Genomic DNA, 21482 nt, shown 5'->3' on the forward strand with positions numbered 1-21482 from the left:
GTTCGTTCTGATTTTAATGTTTAATGCTCTGACAGTCAGACGGATTTTTTCTGCAAATAAAGTCCGGATGGGGCTCCGGGGCCGCAGCAAACGGAAAGAATGACAAGGACCCGGAGATGGAGAACCGAAGGAAATCGGTCGGTTTACTATTCACTATAACCGGTAGTTTTATATTTCTGTGGTTAACACTGGTGGTTTTTGATATCTACGTACTGATTGCAAACATCCTTCGTTACACGGACAGTGATCCGATTTATATCGCAGAATCCACGGCGACGATGCTGCAGATCCTCAGCTCCTGCACCAACACATGTATTTACGCCGTGACTCAGAGCAAGTTCAGAGAGGAGCTGAAGAACGCGGTGAAATACGCGCTGGAACTGTTAACCAAATTCCTTAAATGATAGAGCGACTTGTTGGTTTCTGCCGGAGATTTCAGCCAAACACCATGTTTCCTGCATAATCTATCCACTTGCCGATATGTAGAACCACGGGTAACAACTGAGCGCTCTGAAATACGCATTCGTTTTGTGATAATATATTTCACTCGCTGTTTACGCCGTACAGGTGAAATGTGTCCTTCATCAAATGTGTAATATGTAGCGATCACCTCAGCTGTAATTCACCCGGATGGAGGGTTTATAGTCAGGCCCCGCCGGTTTTATTTTAATAATCTCCGTTACATCTGACAGCGTTTTACTCTGGGTTGGTCCAGTTCGGAAGAATCCTCTCCCTTTTCTCCATTCTCTCCGTTGTTTCTGATTCAGCCTTTTCAGTGACGCTCACGGTGTTTTACTCCCAATACCTCTCACGTTGTCCTCGCTCACTCCTTCCCCCACGCCGGTGAGGGGAACGTGATCAGACTGAAACATAGCGGAGTGTGTGTGTGTGTGTGTGTGTGTGTGGTGTGTGTGTGTGTGTGTGTGTGTGTGTGTGTGTGTGTGTGTGTGTGTGTGTGTGTGTGTGTGTGTGTGTGTGTGTGTGTGTGTGTGTGTGTGTGTGTGTGTGTGTGTTTCTTTACTTTTCCAACTCTTTTTCCATCTCCGAACTGCTCCGCTTTGTCCTTTCCTATCTGCCTCTTTATCTCCATTCACATTCTGGGTCCCGTGAAAATCTGTTTCCTCTGTTCCCTGTTTCTCTCTGTCCGCACGTCCGGTCTCGTTCTGAACAGAATTTAATCTCATTGCAGACTAGTGAGTTTCACCGTGAGGGAGACGTGATCGGGCTGAAATATAGCCTGTGTGCATTATTTTCCTTCTTTTTCAACTCCATCTCCAACTTCGACCTGCTCCCTCGTTGTCCTCGCATATCTCCGGCTTTATCCTTGTTCACATCCCGAGGCCCCGTCACAGTCTGTTTCTTTCCCTCTGTTTCCCTCTGTTCTCTGTTTCTCTGTGGCCACAACTTCCGTCCGGTCGCGTGCTGAGTAAAGCAAATCTCACTGCAGGAACATATATTTATATTGATCATCAATGTACGCTGAAAATTAATCAACTTCCAGAGCCACGGGAAAAAAGCTATGTGTTTATTTTTTTCTGTCTCCAAATAACTAAGCTCTACCTGGAAGTTTTATCGATGTATGAAAAATTAAAGAATGATACTGGAAATCCTAATCAAAATTACTTTCAAGGATGTTGTACCGCTTCACAGGTGAGAGTACAACTTTTTAGTGATGCTTTGATGTTGTTTTATCTGAACTTGATTTCCTTCCTTTTTCAGGACTCCAGGTTATTGCTCTTGCTGTTCCTGCTCAAAGCTCCCAGATTTCTGTTTCCTGGTCAAACAGTGTTGTCAAGCAGTATTTTCCACTGTCAACCACTTTTTCACTGTCAAGTCGGAGTTCTTGCTCCCATGTGCAGCTTCCCCACCTGAACGGGACTGAATACGCCTACCCGAAGGTTTTAACTAGATTCCACTCAATGACCAAACAGCTTTCCTTCTTTTTCCTTTTTTATTTTTATTTTCGCAAGCGTGGCTGTTAATAATTATTAGTCAGTAGTCATAAATAACCAGCGGTAAGTCAGTCATTAGTCTAGTCAAGGATAGTCATAAGTCATAAGGCAGTGGCAGTAGCATTAGCATTAGGATCAGGTGAAAAACTGGCTGCCTGTCGAACTTCGGAGACGATTTCGGACCGGCACCTCCGTTTCTCTACTGGATCGTTATGATTCCAAACTGGGTGAACCCTCTTGAAGGTCCGCGAGCTCTTCTTAAGCCTTGCGCCGTTTTCAAGAAGTGCCTGCATGCGATGATCCCGATGGCGGAGTTCACCCAAACGTAGTGACAGCAGTGCTCCTCTCCCTGAAACAGTCTCAACAATTATTTAAAGTTCGGCATCTTACCGCGGGATGTGACGCTGCTCTCGGACTGCCACTGTGACGCTGCGGGGTCCGCCCAAATGTTCTGGGCAGAAACCGTCCTCAGGCAGAAGGTTCCGTCCTCTCTGCGAGTGAATTCTTGCTCTTCCTTGATACCTTCCTGAAACTCAAGTTTGACTTGACAATCATGCACATTTGGTGGAGATGGCCGAGAGAATCTCTTGCCAAAGACTGAGCAGGTGATCGGCCTCTACCCAGTGTGAACTCGCTGGTGTCTCAGTAGATTAGATGACAGCGTGAATCCTTTCCCACAGTCTGAGCAGGTGAACGGCCGCTCCCCAGTGTGAACTGACTGGTGTGCCAATAGTTTGGACGACTGTGTGAATCCCTTCCCACAGACTGAGCAGGTGAATGGCCGCTCCCCAGTGTGAACTCGCTTGTGGTTTTGTAGATCAGATGACTGAGTGAATCCCCTCCCACATTCTGAGCAGGTGAATGGCTTCTCCCCAGTGTGAACTCGCTGGTGTCTCTGTAAGGTGGATGAATGACTGAATCCTTTCCCACATTCTGAGCAGGTGAATGGCCTCTCCCCAGTGTGAACTCGTTGGTGACTGTGTAGGGTGGATGAATGACTGAATCCCTTCCCACAGTCCGAGCAGATGAACGGCCTCTCCCCAGTATGAACTCGCTGGTGTTTTTGTAGATCAGATGACTGACTGAATCCCTTCCCACATTCAGAGCAGGTGAATGGCCACACCCCTGTGTGTACTCGCTGGTGTGCCTTTAGTGTGGATGAGCAAGTGAATCCCTTCCCACAGTCGGAGCAGGTGAACGGCCTCTCACCAGTGTGAACACGCTGATGTACCTTCAGTTTAGATGAGCAAGTGAATCCCTTCCCACAGTCTGAGCAGGCGAACAGCCGCTGCCCGGTGTGAACTCCCTGGTGAGCCATTAGGCCAGATGACCGAGTGAATCCTTCCCCACAAATTCAGCAGATGACCATCCTCTGCCCAGTGTGAACTGCCTGGTGTGTCCACAGGTGGGAAGACCGACTGAACCCCTTCCCGCACACAGAATAGATGAATGGCCTTGCCCAGTATGCAGTTTCAGTTGAGATGACTGAGTGAATCCATTCCCACAGTCTGAGCAGGAAGGGTGGCGGATTGAATCCCTTGCTGCTTAAATATCTAGACAGAGACAGCACAACTGGTGTGTTGTGTTTGAATTCCCATAGACAAATTCCTTGTCGATTTTAACCTGTGAAAAGAGTTAAAAATCCATCAGTGGGTGAAGGACAACATTTGAGATGAGATCACTTGAGTTGCTAAGGTGCGATCTGACATCAGACTGTTACAGTGAAGTTCAACACATTGGAGAGTGAAATCACCTTCTAACTGGGCACAGTGCTGGTATCTGGAACGACCCTCAAACTCTCTGATGCTCTATAAGAATGGGGCACTTATGCCATCTCCAATCTGTGACTTGGCTCTGTTTGACTCTGTCCATTTGAATTAGTCCCTCTTCCCACTGAGCTGAAAGGGTGTCTGGCCCCACAGTAACAGAAACCCTCTCACGTAAATAGCATTTGTTGACGTGTAGCTAGGGTTTTCCTTTATGTAATGTTAATATACAGTGCCACAGTTTCAATGCCATGTCAATATCTCCTGGCCTGGCTGGTGGCATAGTAGCATCATGCCAGACTTCGGGACGAAAGGTCCTGAGTTCGAATCCAGCCGGCTCTCCTGCACGCTTTCCATCCGTGCTGGGTTACGAGCTGGTGATCTCTTTGGAAACTCACCCGGCAGAAGTTCCCCTCATGTTCCCCTGAACGTTTCACCTTTCACCCTTAACCCACGGCCGCTGGTTATCGTCACACCCCATCTCAGTGGTAAAAGCCAGCTTGCTTTTACCCTATCTCTAACCCTCATAATTGTAGTATACCTCCATCAAATCTCCCCTCAATCTTCCACATTCCAAGGAATAAAGTCCTGGCCTGTTCAATCTCTCCTTGTAACCCAAGTCCTCCAGACCTGGCAACATCCTTGTGATGACAAGGAAGGGGTGAGGGGGAATTGAGAGTGAGGGAGAGAGGGAGCAAGAAGGGAGGGCTGGAGTAATCTCGGGATTGCTGACTGTGCCACGCGGCAGTGACAGTAATAATGGAATGAGGTGGAGGATAAATGCGTGGCTGAAAGATTGGAGCAGGGGGCAGGGATTCAAGTTTCTTGATCATTTGGGACCTCTTTTGGAGCAAGAGTAATCTGTACAAAAATGATGGGTTACACTTGAAACCTAGGGGGACCAATATCCTGGCGGGAGATCTGTGAAGGCTACTGGGGAGACTTTAAACTAGAATGGTTGGGGGGTGGGAATCAAATTGAAGAGACTAGGAGAGAAGAGGTTAGTTCACAAGTAGAGAAAGCTTGTAGACAGTGTGAGGAAATCTAGGAATAATGGTGCATATTTCCCTGAAGGTGGAATCTCATGTGGTGAAGAAAGCTTTTGGTATGCTGGCCTTTATAAATCAGAGCATTGAGTATTGGAGTTGGGATGTGATGTTAAAATTGTAGGAGGCATTAGCGAGGCCAGATTTTGGAGTTTTGTATACAGTTCTGGTCAACAAATTATAGGAAAGGTGTCAATAGAGTACAGAGGAGAATTACCAGAATGTTGCCTGGGTTCAGCATCCAAGTTACAGAGAAAGGTTGAACAAGTTAGGTCTTCATTATTTGGAGCATAGGAGTTTGAGGCGGGACTTGATAGAGGTATTTAAAATTTTGAGGGGATAGACAGAGTTGAGGTGGACAGGTTTTTTTCCATTGAGAGTAGGGGAGATTCAAATAAGAGGACATGAGTTGAGAGTTAAGGGGCAAAAGTTTAGGGGGCAACACGAGGGGTAACTTCTTTACTCAGAGAGTGGTAACTGTGTGGAACGAGCTTCCAGTGGAACTGGTAGAGACAGGTTCGATTTTGTCATTTAAAAAAAAATGTATAGGTATATGTACAGGAAAGGAATGGAGGGTTATGGGGTGAGTGCAGGTAAGTGGAATGAGGTGAGAGTAAGCGTTCAGCACAGGCTAGAAGGGCCGAGACAGCCTGTTTCCATGCTGTAATTGTTATATGGTTTTACTGCGTACGATTCTGGTCTCCATATCCGACAGCGGGGAGCTTTAACACATACGGGAACCAACTGCAGCTCAACCCCAGCTGATGCGGGTGTTTCTCCTGTTCAGGTGGCGGTGAGGAAGGGGTTAATCTCGGGTTTGTGTAAATCCAGGGCCGGTTGCAAGTGGCAAAGGGCCGGGACCGAGCCGGACAGCTGGAGGCTCCGGGGCACTCCAGTCTTGCATCCCTGGTGTTAGTTTTGCACTGTGTCGTGATTGCGGGATCAGTTTGTTGTGGTTCCCCAAGCTGGGAGGGTGGACGTGGGTGAAGGGGGCCTGTCTATGTGTCGGTGTGGGATGAATGGTCAGAAGGGTGTGGGGCCACTGGCGGGACGGAGGGTGGTTGGGGTACTGTGGGTGATAAGACGTGGGTGGATGGGCAAGGGGTAAATTACGTTGTCAACGAGGGTGGATCTGGTCCAATGAATCAGACAGCTCAGCTCGCATGTCCTTTCAGGAGGCCACAATTCTCTCATCATCTTAATCACTGACTAATCTTCCAGTTAACATTGAGTTTGTTACAGAGCCCCAGAGCCTGGGAATGGCTGGGTGGTAGGAATCAGAGGGTGATGGTGAGAGACTGTTTCTTAGACTCGAGTCCCGTGCTTAGTGACGTTCCCTGAGGTTATGCCCATTGCTACTTGTCATCTATGTCAATAATTTGGTTGAGAAAGTACAGGGTATGGGGAGAGAGATTGCAGCAAGTTCAAACAATTAATGTTTTTGAAAGACAGTCAGTATAAACACTCCCCTCTCTTTCCCTCTCCCCACTCAGAACTGACCAAAAGCTACATCAGACGATGCAAGATCTTGAACTGAGTGACCACTGTGACGGAATGGGAGTGGTTTCAAAGGGCTGGGCTGCTGGAAGCACATTACCAGACCTGGAGTGATTGCAACTGGGTCTGACAGAGGCATAACTGGTTCTTCTGGGCACATTCAGTCTCCCTCCCCACTATTACCTACCTTCCTTTGTACAGGTATGTGATGTCTAAAGGACCAGTGTTTGAGTAAACGACACTCACCAAACATTCTCCTGACTGAATCACTGGAATCTCCGAGTCAGATTGGTTTCTTTCCAGTCGGTGCTCTCGGTCCTCGGACTGGTTCACTTGTTGTTGTTCCCTCGACTTCAGTCGTGGTTTGCCTCCAGTTGGGGTTTTTCTTCCAATAAATCTCTCACCACAGGTCTAACTTTAACCAGAGAGACAATGAAGCACATTAATAATGAAAAGGAGAACTAAACATTTCTGCTTAATGTTACTAAGAACAAAACTCACTGAAATTTAAACACTGAAGGCAGATTTAAAGATCTCAGTGAACAATCTTTTATTGCCCCTCACATCTCACAGAACGATATGGGATAAGAAGGAGCCATCATTCAGTCATGGTAAGAAATAAGACAGAATTAGGTGATTCGATACATCTGGTCTGCCCATCATTCAACCACGGCTGATTTTTATTCCAACACCATATTCCTGCCTTCCTCCTGTAAACCTGAAGCTACTCAGCAATCATGAATATATTAATCTGTCACAAATATATCCAAATTGGAGCCTCAACCAACCTCTGTGGCAACAAATTCCACAGATGAGACACCTTAAGGCCAATTTCTTTTCTCTCATCTCAGTTTTAAAGAGAAGCATCTTTACTCTGAGACAGTGCTGTCAGATCACAGACTCGCTGTCTAATGGAAACATCCACTCCATGTCCACTGTATCCAGGCTTTTCAGCATTCAGTCGGTTTACTTAACCATACATCCCTCCACCACCCCCACCATCCCTCTGAACTCCATTGAGCACAGGTCCTCATACATAAAGCCGATCATTCCTGAGATTACTTATGTACACCTTGTTAGCAACAACTGTACTGAACACATTTCCAGGAATAACAAACAAATTGGTACCAGGATAATTTAAAGGGAAACATTGTGCTTTCTTTTGTGTTCTACTATCACATGTGTTGGCGCGTGGCCAAGTGGTTAAGGTGTTCATCTAGAGATCTGAAGGTTGCTAGTTCGAGCCTTGGCAGAGGTTGCATGTGTGTCCTTGTGTCCAGATCAGCACATCACAGGAAACATTCTCACCCCGAGACTTCCCAGTCTCTCGGTAAAGCAGGCAGTGAAATCAAAGATCCCCACAACCTGGGACGTTCTCCTTTCTCACCCACCCCAGTCCGGGAGAAGACACAACAGCCATAAAGCTCCAGGTCAAATGTGAGGAGCCTCAGGAAACGAGGCCAGTTGGGGGGAAGTTAACGGGACTCAGTGGCCAACATCAGATTTCCCCAGCACGACATGGAGGATGCGTGACCACCCACCTGGAGATTGTGAACATGCACAAAGAGATTGTTACATCTATGGTTAAATGGGAGGGGCAAATGGGATCACGTGACTGGTGGGGTCTAACATCCCAGGCATAGTTTCCAGCTTCCCAGCACTCTGTGGAAATAAACAAACTTGCCCCTCACATCTCCTCTCACCTTAAATGTGTCAGACATTTCAAACCCCCAGGAAAAAACATACCCTCTGTCCACTCTACCTATTCCTCTCGTAATCTTGTAAACGTCCATCCAGTCTCACCCCAGCCTGGAGAAAACAACACAAGTTTGTCCAGCCTCTTGAATTAGCTCATGCCCTCTAATCCAGGGAGTATCCTGGTAAACCTCTTCTGCGCCCTCTCCAAAGCCCGGACATCCTTCCGAGAATGGGGGCGACCAGAACAGTATGAAACACTCCAGATGTGAGCTAACAAGTTTTACAAAGCTGCAACACAACTTCATGACTTTTGAACTCAGTGCTTCAACTAATAAAGACAACCATCCCATTTGCCTTCTTAACCACCCGATCAATCTGTGCAGTCTCTCTCAGGGAGCGATGAACTTGGAGTCTAAGATCCCTCTGACCATCGACACTGCTCAGGGTTTTGCATTTAACACTGTACTATCTCATACATTCAGGGGTGCAGTGCTACCAGAGCTCACAGCAGCGCCGCTCTGACACCTCTGTAAAAAAGTCAATATAAACAAGCGCGGAATTTAACAACACCGCATATTAAATAGAGCGAATTTTACAGAAGCGGGGGTGTTGGCTGGTGGGGAGAAATACCACTAATAACATTAGGATATTTGATTGTTTTTGGTGAAATCCTGGAGCTGTGACTGTTTTTTATTTAGGTATTTGTGAAATTCCTTCTCGCTCGTCCCGTTGTCCAAGGAAGTTGGGAAATACCTGTACACAAATGCAAGCATTTTTCCGCTTTTTCCAAAGGATACCATTGGATTCCAGGAAGGAGCTATATTAAGCACGGAATGAACATCGAAACCCATGTTTAAGAGTCGAAAATAATGAAAGAAAAATACACAAGCTAATCATCCAAAATCCTCTTCTACACCTGGATAAATTTAGTTTTGTTTTGGAAGCCAAATGGAAAAAAAATTCTAGGCTACAAGCTAGTTTTACGTCATTTCATATCATTAGTAGCTGATTAACTCCTTGGCCTCGCTCCACCAACTGTAGTTGATTGAAAAGAGGCTCTTTTTCTCTTTGTGTTGATAGGAAAAAGAGTAACTTAGTGAGGCAATGAACGAGATGAAATGCATTTCCAAACCTCCCAAATGGTAGCTCTCCTCCCATTAACATTTGTCACTTCCAAAATACAATATTTTCTATTCGTATAGTTGCGATAATAATTTATGTAAAGATTCTAGCTTCTTTAACTTTTTATATATTTAAACACTAAACTGGATGTATGAAGGTCGAACCATGTAACACCAGACGTGTGAGGATATTTTGTGTATCGACACTCACAGGTACACTTCAATATATTGAGAAAGGGATGGAGCAGTGGACCCAGAGTGAAGTGATAAGCAGGTGAGAGGACGTACAAAGACAGAGGGGATGAGAGGGAGTGGGACGGAGGGGTATGAGGTAAATTTGTTCACCGGAAGGGGAAATCGATATTCCTGCCATCAGGGTGGGTGGGGGCACCCAGACGGAATACAAGTTGCTGATCATGCATCCTGAGGGTGGCCTCATCTTGGCAAGGGATGGGATGACACGTCGGAACGGGAATGGGAATCGGAATTGAAATGTTTGGACACCGGGAAGTCCCGCTGGGAGTGGATGGTTCAAAGGTTAATTTATTATCAAAGCAGGAATTCCTAAATAACGCTGGTTGGGGCAACACGGAGCTGCAGAAGATGGAAAATAATTCCATAAACAATGAGGTTAGAGAGTATTTGTTATAGAGAGTGCAATGAAGATTCACTTGACTGATCCCTGGAGAGGTGGGGTCATAACCTGAAGAAAGATCAAATGTGGTAACTCTAAATGTCATTTAGAGAATCGAGGACTGAGAGGTGAACACATTGAAATGCAGAACATCATTACCGGTTGAACCAGTGATCCCAGTCTCTGAAAAAGGGGATGGGAATCGAGCCAGTGGCTCTGTGACCTGGAGGTGGAGGGAAAGGGATCGGGGTAGATATGGTGTGGAAAAGTAGACATGTATCTGGTGTAAATATGGAATAATGTGGGGAATGCGGCGGATGGGTCGGGCAGCATGTTAGGGCCGAGGAGCAGAGTCACCAGTTCAGGAGGGAGACCCTCCACCCGTCACCTGATCCCGTTTCCTGTTCACGTTTTTCTGCAGATCTGCAGCATTTGCGGGTCACTGCTCGACGTGTACATGTAGCTTCACCTTTGTCCCTTTCAGAGAACGCAGTGAGATCCGGATCAAATAGCTCCACACAATTAAATTAGATTATTACATTTACACAATTAGAATAGCTTATTACATTTTTTAAATATTTTTGAACTATATATATATACTTACTTTAAGTCACAATTGTTAAGATCTTTTGTTAATTAGGTTCTACTGATACCGCAGAGACAACGAATTTCATGGCATATGCTGGTGCTATTAAACTTGATTCTGATATTGATATGGGAGACCCACCGCCGGTCACCTGATCCCAGTTACTGCAGATCGTAATGTGAGATTGAAGCATTTTCCATATATTTGCTTTCCACAGAAATGACAACTGGTCAGTTTCCTTCTGTGGTTCCGGAGCAGAAGCTCAGTCTGTCTAATATTTCCACACAATTAAAGTGGTGTATTTGTTTATTATCATCACGTACTGAGCTACAGTGAAAATCTTGCCTGATGTACCATCCACACAGATCGATACATTACAACAGTACATTGAGCTCATAGACAACAAAAAAATAACTGTAACAAAGTATTATGGCTGCAGAGAAAGTGCAGTGCAGATAGACATATGGTGCAGGGTCACGTCGAGTTACATTGTGAGGCCGAGTCCATTTTATCATTCATTTGGCTTATAACTGCAGACAGGAAGCCATCCTTCAGCCTGGTGTTACGCACTTTAAGGCTTTTGTATCTCTCCGCCAATGTGGGAGCGGGTTTGCAGCGAGAATGTCCAGGTTATGAGCTTCTTTATGTACATGGCCTGTTTTTCCGAGGGAGGGGAAGTGTAGGGAGAGTCCATGGAGTGGAGGCTTGTTTCTCTGATGTTCTCTGCTCTCCAAAGTTCTCTGCAGTTCCTTGCAGTCATGGGCAGAGCAGTAGCCATACAAAGGCATGAAGTATCGACAAGGAGCTCAGAGACCTCGGCCTTCACCCTGCCTTGTGTAGCTGGATCCTGGACTTCCTGTCAGATCACTAGCAGGTGGTAAGAGTGGGCTCCATCTCCTCTGTCTCTCTGACCCTCAGCACACATAACCCACAGGGTTGTCACTTTGGCCCTCTCCTTTACTCTCTGTGCACCCATGACTTGTGTTGCCACCCACAGCTCCAATCTGCTAATTAAATTTGCTGAGAATACTACATTGATTAGCCTAATCTCAAATAATATCTTTCAATCGATCAAATGCCTCCTGACAAGGTTCGGTCCAAACAAACTTTTCACCCATCTTCAGGAGATTAGTCAGAGGAAGAGCGAGAGCAGCAAAGTTCTTACAGAACTTACGATAACATCCATCCATTCCCAGAAACCTTCTAAGAGCCTTCTTACAAATCAGAGATATACTCTTCCCAAGTGTCACTCCCTGTGACTAAGTCATCAACATAGGCATCTGTGTGTTCTAACCCTCGAATTTCAAAATTAATCATTCTCTGGGATGTTCCTGGAGCATTTTTCTTTCCAAAAGGCAAAACATTGTATTCATACAACCTAGATGGTGTCGCAAAGGCAGAACTTTCTCTATGTCTGTCCGTCAATGGAACACACCAATACCCTGTCAGCAGATCAATCTTTGTAAGAAATTAGCTATTCCAACTTTATCGATGCAATCATCTATCCTAGCGATAGGATAGACATCTGTTTTTGTTACTTCATTTACCTTCCCATAATCTGTGCCCCTGAATCTGTTTCCACGCTTACAACAATTGCTCAGCCAATTTACATTCTCTACGTTCATGCGATATGGGTGTTGTTTAATCGGTTTGGCTTGACCAGTATCTGCATCACGTAATGAGACCGTGGTTTGCTTGCGAACATCGGGAAAGAAATCTTTAAACTTCAGAATTAATTCCTTCAGCTGTTGTTGTTGCTTTGGCTGCAGATGAGCCGACTTGTTATCAATGTTTTCTGGAACAGCGGAGTTCATTATCCTAACTGGGACCACGTTTGGCTTGTGAAAAGTCTCAGACGAGTCAATTGTTTCAAGCTCAGGGTTGCCAGATTCATATGTTTTGACAACAACTCTCACAGATGGTGCCTGATTGTCAAAACAAGGCTTTATCATATTTATGTGTGCCAGGTGTGTTAGTTTACGTAGGTTGTGTGTTGTAATAACATAATTCACATCATTAAATTGAGTGACTATTTCATACGGTCTATTGAATTTCACCTGAAGTGGATTCGTCAACATAAGGCAAGCACCTTATCTCACACCTGGTATTTTCTTTCAGAACCCTGCTTATCAAACCAACACTTCATTTTGTTTTGAGAAATCTTTAAGTTTTGTCTCGCTAGACCACAGAATTGGTGTAGTTTATTTTTGAAATTTAAAACATAGTCTAACAAGTTAACATGTAAATCCCCACCAATCCACCGCTCCTTTTACAAGGTCAAAGGTCACCTCACTCTGCGTCCAAATACGAGTTCAAATGGAGTAAAGCCCAATGATTCCTGAACCGACTCTCTTACTGCGAACAAAAGCAAATGTATTCCTTCATCCTCGTCGTTTCCATTTTCAACACAGTATGTCTTAATCATTGTTTTGTGGGTAGAGTGAAATCTTTCTGAAGCCCCTTGTGATTCCGGATGGTATGTAAATGATGTAATTTGTTTTGCTCCCAGTTCAGAAACTACCTGCTGGAATAACCCAGATGTAAAATTACTTCCTTGATCAGACGGGATTTCTTGAGGCAAATCGAATAAAGTAAAAAAAAACTCAGTAAGAGCCTTCGCCACAGTTTTAGCTTTAATATTTCTGAGAGGTATTGCCTCTGGGAATCTGGACGCAGTACACATAATAGTTAGCAGATACTGATGGCCAGCTTTAGGCTTTGGCAATGGGCCAACATAATTCTCTATAACTTTAGAAAAGGGTTCACAGAATGCAGGTATAGGTCGGAGTGGGGCCACTGGGGTGACCTGATGAGGTTTAGCCAAAACTTGACAACTGTGACAAATCCCAGCATTAATTTCTGGTTTACCCTGGTTATCCCTGCTACTCTTTTCGAAACTCTTACTCAGGGTAACCATAACCTTTTGAGTTAAAGCAAACTGATCTGCTAATCTAGCAGACTCCTGCATAGTGGCAGCATCATTTCCATCTAAATACATCTTTATGTCATCAGGGACACACTTTTTGGATTCTTCAGTTAAAACCAACTCGTTCAAGCTGTTAAAATCATCATTTACATTTTTATATGTGCACCAGCGGGCAATACACACAAATTACTCATAAGCAAATTTCATATAAGTCTGTTTCGCAGGTTTCTTCAAATTTTGAAACTTTTGCCTTTATGCTTCTGGGACCAACTCATAAGTTTTGAGCACAGCCTGCTTCAGTAGGTCATAATGTGTGGTGCGTGGCCAGCTGGTTAGGGTGTTGAACTAGTGATCTGAAGGTCATGTTTTCGAGCCTCAGCCGAGGCAGTGTGAGTGTTTTTGAGCAAAGCAATGAACCACACACTGCTCTTGCACGTTTATAGCCCAGTGGCGATGATTGGTGCAGTATAAAAAATCAGCTGCTTCATCAACTGGCAAAGCAGTATAGGCATGCTAAGCCTTTCCCTTTATTACACTTTATGAGACAATTTTCTGTCTGTTTTTCTGCTTCTGTAGCCTCAAACTGCCTCTGCCTTTCCGCAGCCTCCATCTTTAATTTTTCTCACTTGTACTGGAGCTCAAGCTCACGAGGTTCACTTTCAGGAAACACCTCCAACTCCTCCACTTTAAACACACCCTCAGATACATAATGTTCAGCTGGTATCCTCTGCATCTCCTCATTGTCAATTTCACCTTAGCAAGTTTTAACCTTTCAGCAATACTCAACAACTCAACACTTCTGGCGTCCTCTAATGCCACAGAGGTTGGCGCTTCCTGACATCGATCAACATCCATTGCTGCAAATTTTCCAAACAGAAATAAATCAAAAGAGATTTCCCCAATGAAATTGATAATTAATCAATCCTCAAATTTGATCATATCCCAGAAGCAGGCCCCATTTTGTTACGAACCTTAACGCTTCAGAAACGAACCAGCAGCAACAGACTACTACTGGAGTCTGTTTTTGATGTGAAAACCACAATGCTTATTAGTATCCATTTATACTATAGTAACTTAAGCAAATTAAATGAAAATTAACAGTGTTATGTGTATATATGTGTGTAAATATAACTCCCAAACTATAGAGCTCGGGGAAAACAAGGCTTGGAGTCTGCAGGTGGTAAAGTATGAATGTTCAGTTCATCCACAAAACAGGTGATGAGAGAGATATTTGTAATTCAGGGTAAATGTCGAGAGAAGGCAGTTATGTCGAACAGCAATGGAGATGAGGCTGAGTACAGAGCTATGGTGGAAATCTTTGTCACATGGTACGAGCAGAATCATCTGCAGCTTACTGTGAAAAAGACTAAGGAGCTGGTGGTGGACCTGAGGAGGGTTAAGGCACTGGTGACCCCTGTTTCCACCCAAGGGGTCAGTGTGGACATGGTGGAAGATTACAAATACCTGGGGATACGAATTGACAATAAACAGGACTGCTCAAAGAACACACAGGCTGTTTACAAGAAGGGTCAGAGCCGACTCTATTTCCTGAGGTGACTGAGGTCCTTTGACATCTACCAGACGATGGTGAGTATGTTCTACGAGGCTGTGGTGACCAGTGTTATCATGTTTGTTGTTGTGTGCTGGGGAAGAAGGTTGAGGGTAGCAGACACCAACAGAATCAACAAACTCATTCGTAATGCCAGTGATGTTCCGGGGGTTGAACTGCGCTCTCTGGCGGTGTCTGAAAAGAGAATGCTGTCCAAGTTGCATGCTATCTTGGACAATGACTCCCATCTGCTCCATAATGTACTGGTTATGCACAGGAGTACATTCAGCCAGAGACTCATTCCACCGAGATGTAACACTGAGCGTCACAGGAAGTCATTCCTGCCTGTGGCCATCAAACTTTTCTAATCTTCCCTCGTAGTGCCAGACATCCTGAGCCAATAGGCTGGTCCTGGAATTATTTCCACATGCAAAGATTAACTTATTATTATTTAATTATTGATGGTTTTATATTGCTATATTTCTACACTATTCTTGGTTGGTGCGGCTGAAATGAAACTCAATTTCCCTCAGGATCAATAAAGTACGTCTGTCTGTCTGTCTGTTCTACAGGTTCCACAGTGGTAAAATGAGAGACCAGTTGCTGTAGATTTTATCCGTCATCTTTACAAATCTACATACGAATTATCACCGAAAGTGACTTGTCATGAGGGGTATCATCTTCAAATGAATGACCACGTCACACCCAGGCAAGGGTTAACACATAAGTGGACTTCACAGGATACCTCAAATCAGATACACGTCTATGGATCAAACAAGGTGACAACCACACATTCAATGTACAGTGAATGGATAATTAACCCACCCTTGTGGGCACAGGAAAGTTCTAAACAGTGACCTTTGGCCACTAGTTCCCTGGTTTCAATCCTTCCATTTTTCATCCGTCTCCATCTGACTCTGAGTGTCTGTGTCCTCGGTTAAAACAAAACAAGCTGCGAGCAATGTAAACAAGCTGCAAGTCAGACTGATTCACCTTCTTAATCTCTCTTAAAATGACAGTCCATATCAAACGAAACCTAGGGATTCATAACAATGGCCACTCCCCACTATGAACTGACTTTTGTTCCAGTAGTTGGGATAACCGAGTGAATCCTTTCCCACAGACTGAGCAGGTGAACGGCTTCTCCCCAGTGTGAACTTGGTGATGTCTCTGTAGGTTGGATGACTGAGTGAATCCCTTCCCACAGTCTGAGCAGGTGAACAGCCTCTCCCCAGTGTGAACTGACTGGTGCGCCAGTAGGTGGGATGACTGAGTGAATGCCTTCCCACATTCTGAGCAAGTGAATGGCTTCTCCCCAGTGTGAACTCGCTGATGTCTCTGAAGGGTGGAAGAGTGTGTGAATCTCTTCCCACATACTGAGCAGGTGAATGGCTTCTCCCCAGTGTGAACTCGCTGATGACTATGTAGGTTGGATGAGTGAGCGAATCTCTTCCCACATTCTGCGCAGGTGAACGGCTTCTCCCCAGTGTGAACTAACTTGTGTTCCAGTAGGTGGGATGACTGAGTGAATCCCTTCCCACATTCTGAGCAGGTGAATGGCTTCTCCCCAGTGTGAACTCGCTGATGTCTCTGTAGGGTGGAAGAGTCAGTGAATCCCTTCCCACAGTCTGAGCAGATGAACGACTTCTCCCCGGTGTGAAATCGCTGGTGACTCTGTAGTGTGGATGACCAAGTGAATTTCTTCCCACATTCTGTGCAGGTGAACGGCTTCTCTCCAGTGTGAACTTGTTGATGACTCTGTAGGTAGGATGACCGAGTGAATCTCTTCCCACATTCTGAGCAGGTGAATGGCTTCTCCCCAGTGTGAACTCGCTGATGACTCAGTAGGGTGGATGGATCAGTGAATCTCTTCCCACAGACTGAGCAGGTGAACGGCTTCTCCCCAGTGTGAACTCGATGATGTCTCTGTAGATTGGATAATTGAGTGAATCTCTTCCCACATTCTGAGCAGGTGAACGGCTTCTCCCCAGTATGAGCTCGTTGATGCTTCTGTAGGGTGGATGAATCAGTGAATCTCTTCCCACATTCTGCGCAGGTGAACGGCTTCTCCCCAGTATGATCTCGCTGATGTCTCTGTAGGGCAGATGAATCAGTGACTCTCTTCCCACATTCTGAGCAAGTGAACGGCCTCTCCCCAGTGTGAACTCGTTGATGACTCTGTAGGGTGGAAGACTGAGTGAATCTCTTACCACAGTCTGAGCAGGTGAACGGCCTCTCCCCAGTGTGAACTCGCTGGTGACTCAGTAGGTGGGATGACTGAGTGAATCTCTTCCCACACACTGAGCAGCTGAACGGCTTCTCCCCTGTGTGAACTCGCTGATGTACCAGTAAGCTGGATGATTTAGTGAATCCTTTCCCACATTCTGAGCAGGTGAAAGGCCACTCCCCAGTGTGAACTTGCTGGTGTGCCAGTAGTTGGGATGACCGAGTGAATCCCTTCCCACACTCTGAGCAGGTGAAAGGCCTCTCTCCAGTGTGAACTCGCTGATGACTCTGTAGTGTGGATGACTGAGTGAATCCCTTCCCACATTCTGAGCAGGTGAATGGCTTCTCCCCAGTGTGAACTCGCTTGTGACTGTGCAGGTGGGATGACTGAGTGAATCCCTTCCCACATTGTGAGCAGGTGAACGGCCTCAGCCCAGTGTGAACACACTGGTGTGCCATTAGGTCAGATGACTGAGTGAATCCTTTCCCAGATATTCAGCAGATCACCAGCCTTTGCCCAGAGTGATCTGACTGGTGTGTCCACAGGTGGGAAGACTGACTGAATCCTTTCTCACACACAGTACAGGTGAATGGCCTTGCCCAGTGTGAATGTGCTGATGTACCTTCTGAGCAGGTGAACGGCCTCTCTCCTGTGTAAAATGACGGGCGTGCCAGTTGGTCAGATGACGGAGTGAATCCCTCCCCACAGTTGAGCAGGAAGGATGACTGAGTGAATCCCTCCCCACAGTCTGAGCAGGAAGGATGGTCGATTGAATCCCTCGCCCCACTTCTTAAATATCTGGACAGAGACAACAAAACTGGTGTGCCATGTTTGAGCTTCCTGGAGATAAATTCCTTCTCATTTTTAACCTGTAAAAGATTTACAAAATCCATCAATGGGTTTAGGACAACATTTCAGATGTGATTACTTGAGTTGCCAAGGTTTGATCTGGAATCACACTGATACAGTGAGGTTATACCCAGGTTGGACAGATAAATCATCTCCTGACTGGGCACAGTCTGGAATGACCATCAATTCCCTAATGCTGTTCCTGTTTCTATAAGAATAGGGCATTTCTGCCATCTCCAATTTGTACCTTGGCTGAGTTGGACTCTCTCCATTGGTATTATTCTCTGTTCCTGCTAAGCTGCATGGGTGCCTGGCCCCACAGTAACTGAAACAGTCTCACACAAATAGTCTTTCTTGATGTGCATCTGGGATTTTTTTTATGTATTATTAACTTTAAGTGCCACAGTTTTAACGCCATATAAAAAATTCCTGTTGAGGTGAATGGTTGGTCTCCACAGCTGTTAAAAATACAGAGTGAATTTTTGTAATATTTCACATTCTTGTAGAAAATTACAACACAGAAACAGGCCCTTTGGGCCATCTAGTCTGTGCTGAACTATTTAATCTGCCCACTCCCATACCCCTACCATCCAGGTACCTACATGAACCTCTGAAATGTTGAAATTGAGCTTGCATGCACTTCTTGCGCTGTCTGCTCATTCCACACCTGGATGACCGACTGTATGAAGAAGTTTCCCCTCATGTTACCCTTAACATTTCACCTTTCATCCTGAACCCAGGGCCTCTGGTTGTAATCCCACCCCATCTCAGTGGTAAAAGCCAGCTTGCATTTACACTATCTATGCCCCTCTATCACAATCAAATCTCTCCTCAATCTGCTACCTTCCAAGGAATAAAGTCCTGACCTGTTCAATCTTTCCTTATAACCCAAGTCCTTCAGACATGGCAACATCCTTGTGAATTTTCTCTGAACTCTTTCAAAGTCCTTACATCTTTCCTGTAGGTTGTGAACAAAACTGCACTCAGTACTCCAAATTAGGCTTCAGCAATGTCTTCTGCAAGTCAACATAACATCCATCTTTTGTTGTCAGTATTTTTGTTCATGAAGGCCATTGGGCTAAAATCTTCCCTTCCGTCTCTATCTAACTGTGATACCACTTTCAGTGAATTAAGGACTTTCTTCTTCAAGAGGTCCCTTTCTGCTATAACACTCCCCTGTGCCCGACCAGTCACTGTGAAAGACCTCCCTTGGTAGGTCAGACCAAAGTGCCACAACTCACACTGGTCTGCATTAAATTCCATTTTCCATTTCTCAAACCATTTTCCCACCTGGTCCAGATCATACTGAAAGCCCTGATAGTCCTCCTCACTGTCCTCTACACCACCGGTCTTGTTGTCATCCACAAATTTGCTATCCAGATTACTGATATAGATGAAAAACAACAACAGATCCAGCACTGATCCTTTTTGCAACCACTAGTCACAGGCCTCCAGTCAGAGAGGCAACCATCTGCTACCACACTCTGGCTTCTCCCAAAGACAGTGTCTCATTCAATTTACTGTCTCATCTTGAATGCTGAGTGACTGAATCTTCTTGACCAACCTCCCATATGAGACTTTGTCAAGTGCCTTGCTAAAGTCCATGTAGACAACATCCACTTGCCTTGTCTTCATCCACTTTCCTGATATCTTCCTCGAGTAGCTCCATGAGATTGGTTAGACATGACCTATCATGCACAAAGCCATGCTGTCTATCCTTAATCAGTCTACATCTATCCAAATACTTATATATCCGGTTCCTGCACTTATGTCCCAATGACTTTCTCACTACTGCTGTGAAATTCACCAACATATCACTTCCTAGCTTAATTTTAGAGCTTTTCTTGAACAGTGGAACAACATTGTCTGTCCTCCAATCCTCCAGTACCTCACCTGTCACTAAGGATGATTTAAATATCTGTGCTTGGATCCCGACAATTTCTGCACTTGTCTTCCACAGGGTGCCAGGGATCTACATTTCAAGCCCTGGGAATTTATCCACACTAATTTGCCTTGAGACAGCAAATAACTCCACCTCTGTAATCTGTCCAGGGTCTCTGAAGTTGATGCTGCTTTGCCTCACCTCTATCGACTCTGTGTCCATCTCCTGAGTCAATACGGATGCAAAACTGCTATTTAAAACCTCCCCCATCTATTTTGTCTCCCGTACAGATTACCATTCTGATCGTCCAGAGTGGGCATGTTTCTGTTCTGACCTTCTCCACGTTTCTGTGACAGAGAAGCTGGCCAAACCTGACTGGAAGGGGAATCTGGTAGGAATGACGATGGAGCATCAATGGCTCGAGTTTCTGGGAGCAACTCGGGAGCTGAGTGATAGACACATCCCAAAGAAGTGGAAGCATTGGAAAGGCAGGAGGACACAACCGTGGCTGAAATGAGAAGCCAAAGCCAACATAAAAGCCAAAGAGATGGCAAACAAAAGAGCAGAAACTATTGGGAAGCTTTTAAAAACCAAGAGAAGACAACTGAAAAAATTGTCGGATGAGCTCACGGTGTGGAATTACGATATTGCAGTCATTACTGAGTCTTGGTAGCACCCAACTGTCTAAGGTATTTAGAGGAACAAAATATCCGGGGCCTCAATATCTCTTGAAAACCAAGGTTCCCTGCACCAGTTACCTTTCTACTTTTAGTTTTGCAGGCACATACAAACTCTACACCTGCAAAATTTCACTTCTGAAGAACTCCCACTCACCAAGTGCACATTTGCCAGAAAACAGCTTGTCCCAATCCACACTTGTCAGATCCTTTCTGACGCCATCAAAATTGAGCTCTCTCCAATTTAGAATCTCAACCTGTGGTCCAGACCTCTCTTTTTCCATATTTACTTTGAATCTCATGGCATTATGAGCACGATTCTGTGTCACCAGCCCTAGATCATTTTCTAACAGCCTATTGCACATTTCTACATTGGGAATTCTACATTCCGATTATGGGCACATTTGACAAACTCTACCCCAACTAACCCTTTTACGGTATAGGAGTCTCAGTCAATATATGGAAAATTAAAATCACTTAATATATCAAGCTTTGTTTCTTGGCATAGTCTGCGATCACTAGAGAAAAATTTGTCGCTCTAAATTCCTCAGACTGTTGGCTGGAGCCAAGTTCCTGTAATGGCTACAATATAATAATATATGTTCCATACACACTGGTTGTCTGGTGACAAATACACAACAGTGCTCTTTCACTTCAGAGCATTGAAATGTTTAAAATAGGGACCTAAATCCTAAGAACTTTCTACAGGGTTACAATTGAGAGTATTGTAACTGGCTGTGTCACTGCCTGGTATGGGGACTGTACTTCCCTCAATCGCAGGACTCTGCAGAGAGTGGTGCAGACATCCCAAAGCCAGGACCAGCAAGCTCTGGGACAGCTTCTTCCACTAAGCCATCAGACTGACTAATTCATCCTGATTCATCCTGTATCTCTATGTTATGTTGACTGCCTGTTGTACACACTATTTATTATGACTATAAATTGCACATTGCACATTTAGTCAGAGACGTAATGTAAATGTTTCTTCTCCTCATGTATATGAAGGATATAAGTAATAAAGCCAATTCAATTCAATTAACCCCCTCCATTATTTGTTCTGTCATTCTGGCTC

The 21482-nt window shown here is 45.0% G+C and overlaps 1 protein-coding gene across 1 annotated transcript; it reads right to left on the bottom strand.

Moving 5' to 3' along the window:
• Positions 1 to 2425: 2425 nt before the first annotated feature.
• Positions 2426 to 17717, bottom strand: LOC132387761 (zinc finger protein 850-like). The gene is made up of 3 exons (XM_059960123.1): positions 15901 to 17717; position 15601; positions 2426 to 3221 (listed from the first exon to the last, which is right to left on the bottom strand). Exons 1-3 carry the CDS (start codon positions 17458 to 17460, stop codon positions 2569 to 2571), a joined length of 2214 nt encoding a protein of 737 aa, XP_059816106.1. The 5' UTR covers positions 17461 to 17717; the 3' UTR covers positions 2426 to 2568.
• Positions 17718 to 21482: the final 3765 nt, after the last annotated feature.

The sequence above is a fragment of the Hypanus sabinus genome, unplaced genomic scaffold (genome assembly GCF_030144855.1).
Source record: "Hypanus sabinus isolate sHypSab1 unplaced genomic scaffold, sHypSab1.hap1 scaffold_219, whole genome shotgun sequence".
Classification (NCBI taxonomy): Eukaryota; Metazoa; Chordata; class Chondrichthyes; order Myliobatiformes; family Dasyatidae; genus Hypanus; species Hypanus sabinus.

Excerpts from the sequence above, each read along its gene's own strand:
- LOC132387761 (XM_059960123.1), bottom strand. The coding sequence starts at position 17,460 with ATGGCACACCAGTGTGTTCACACTGGGCTGAGGCCGTTCACCTGCTCA.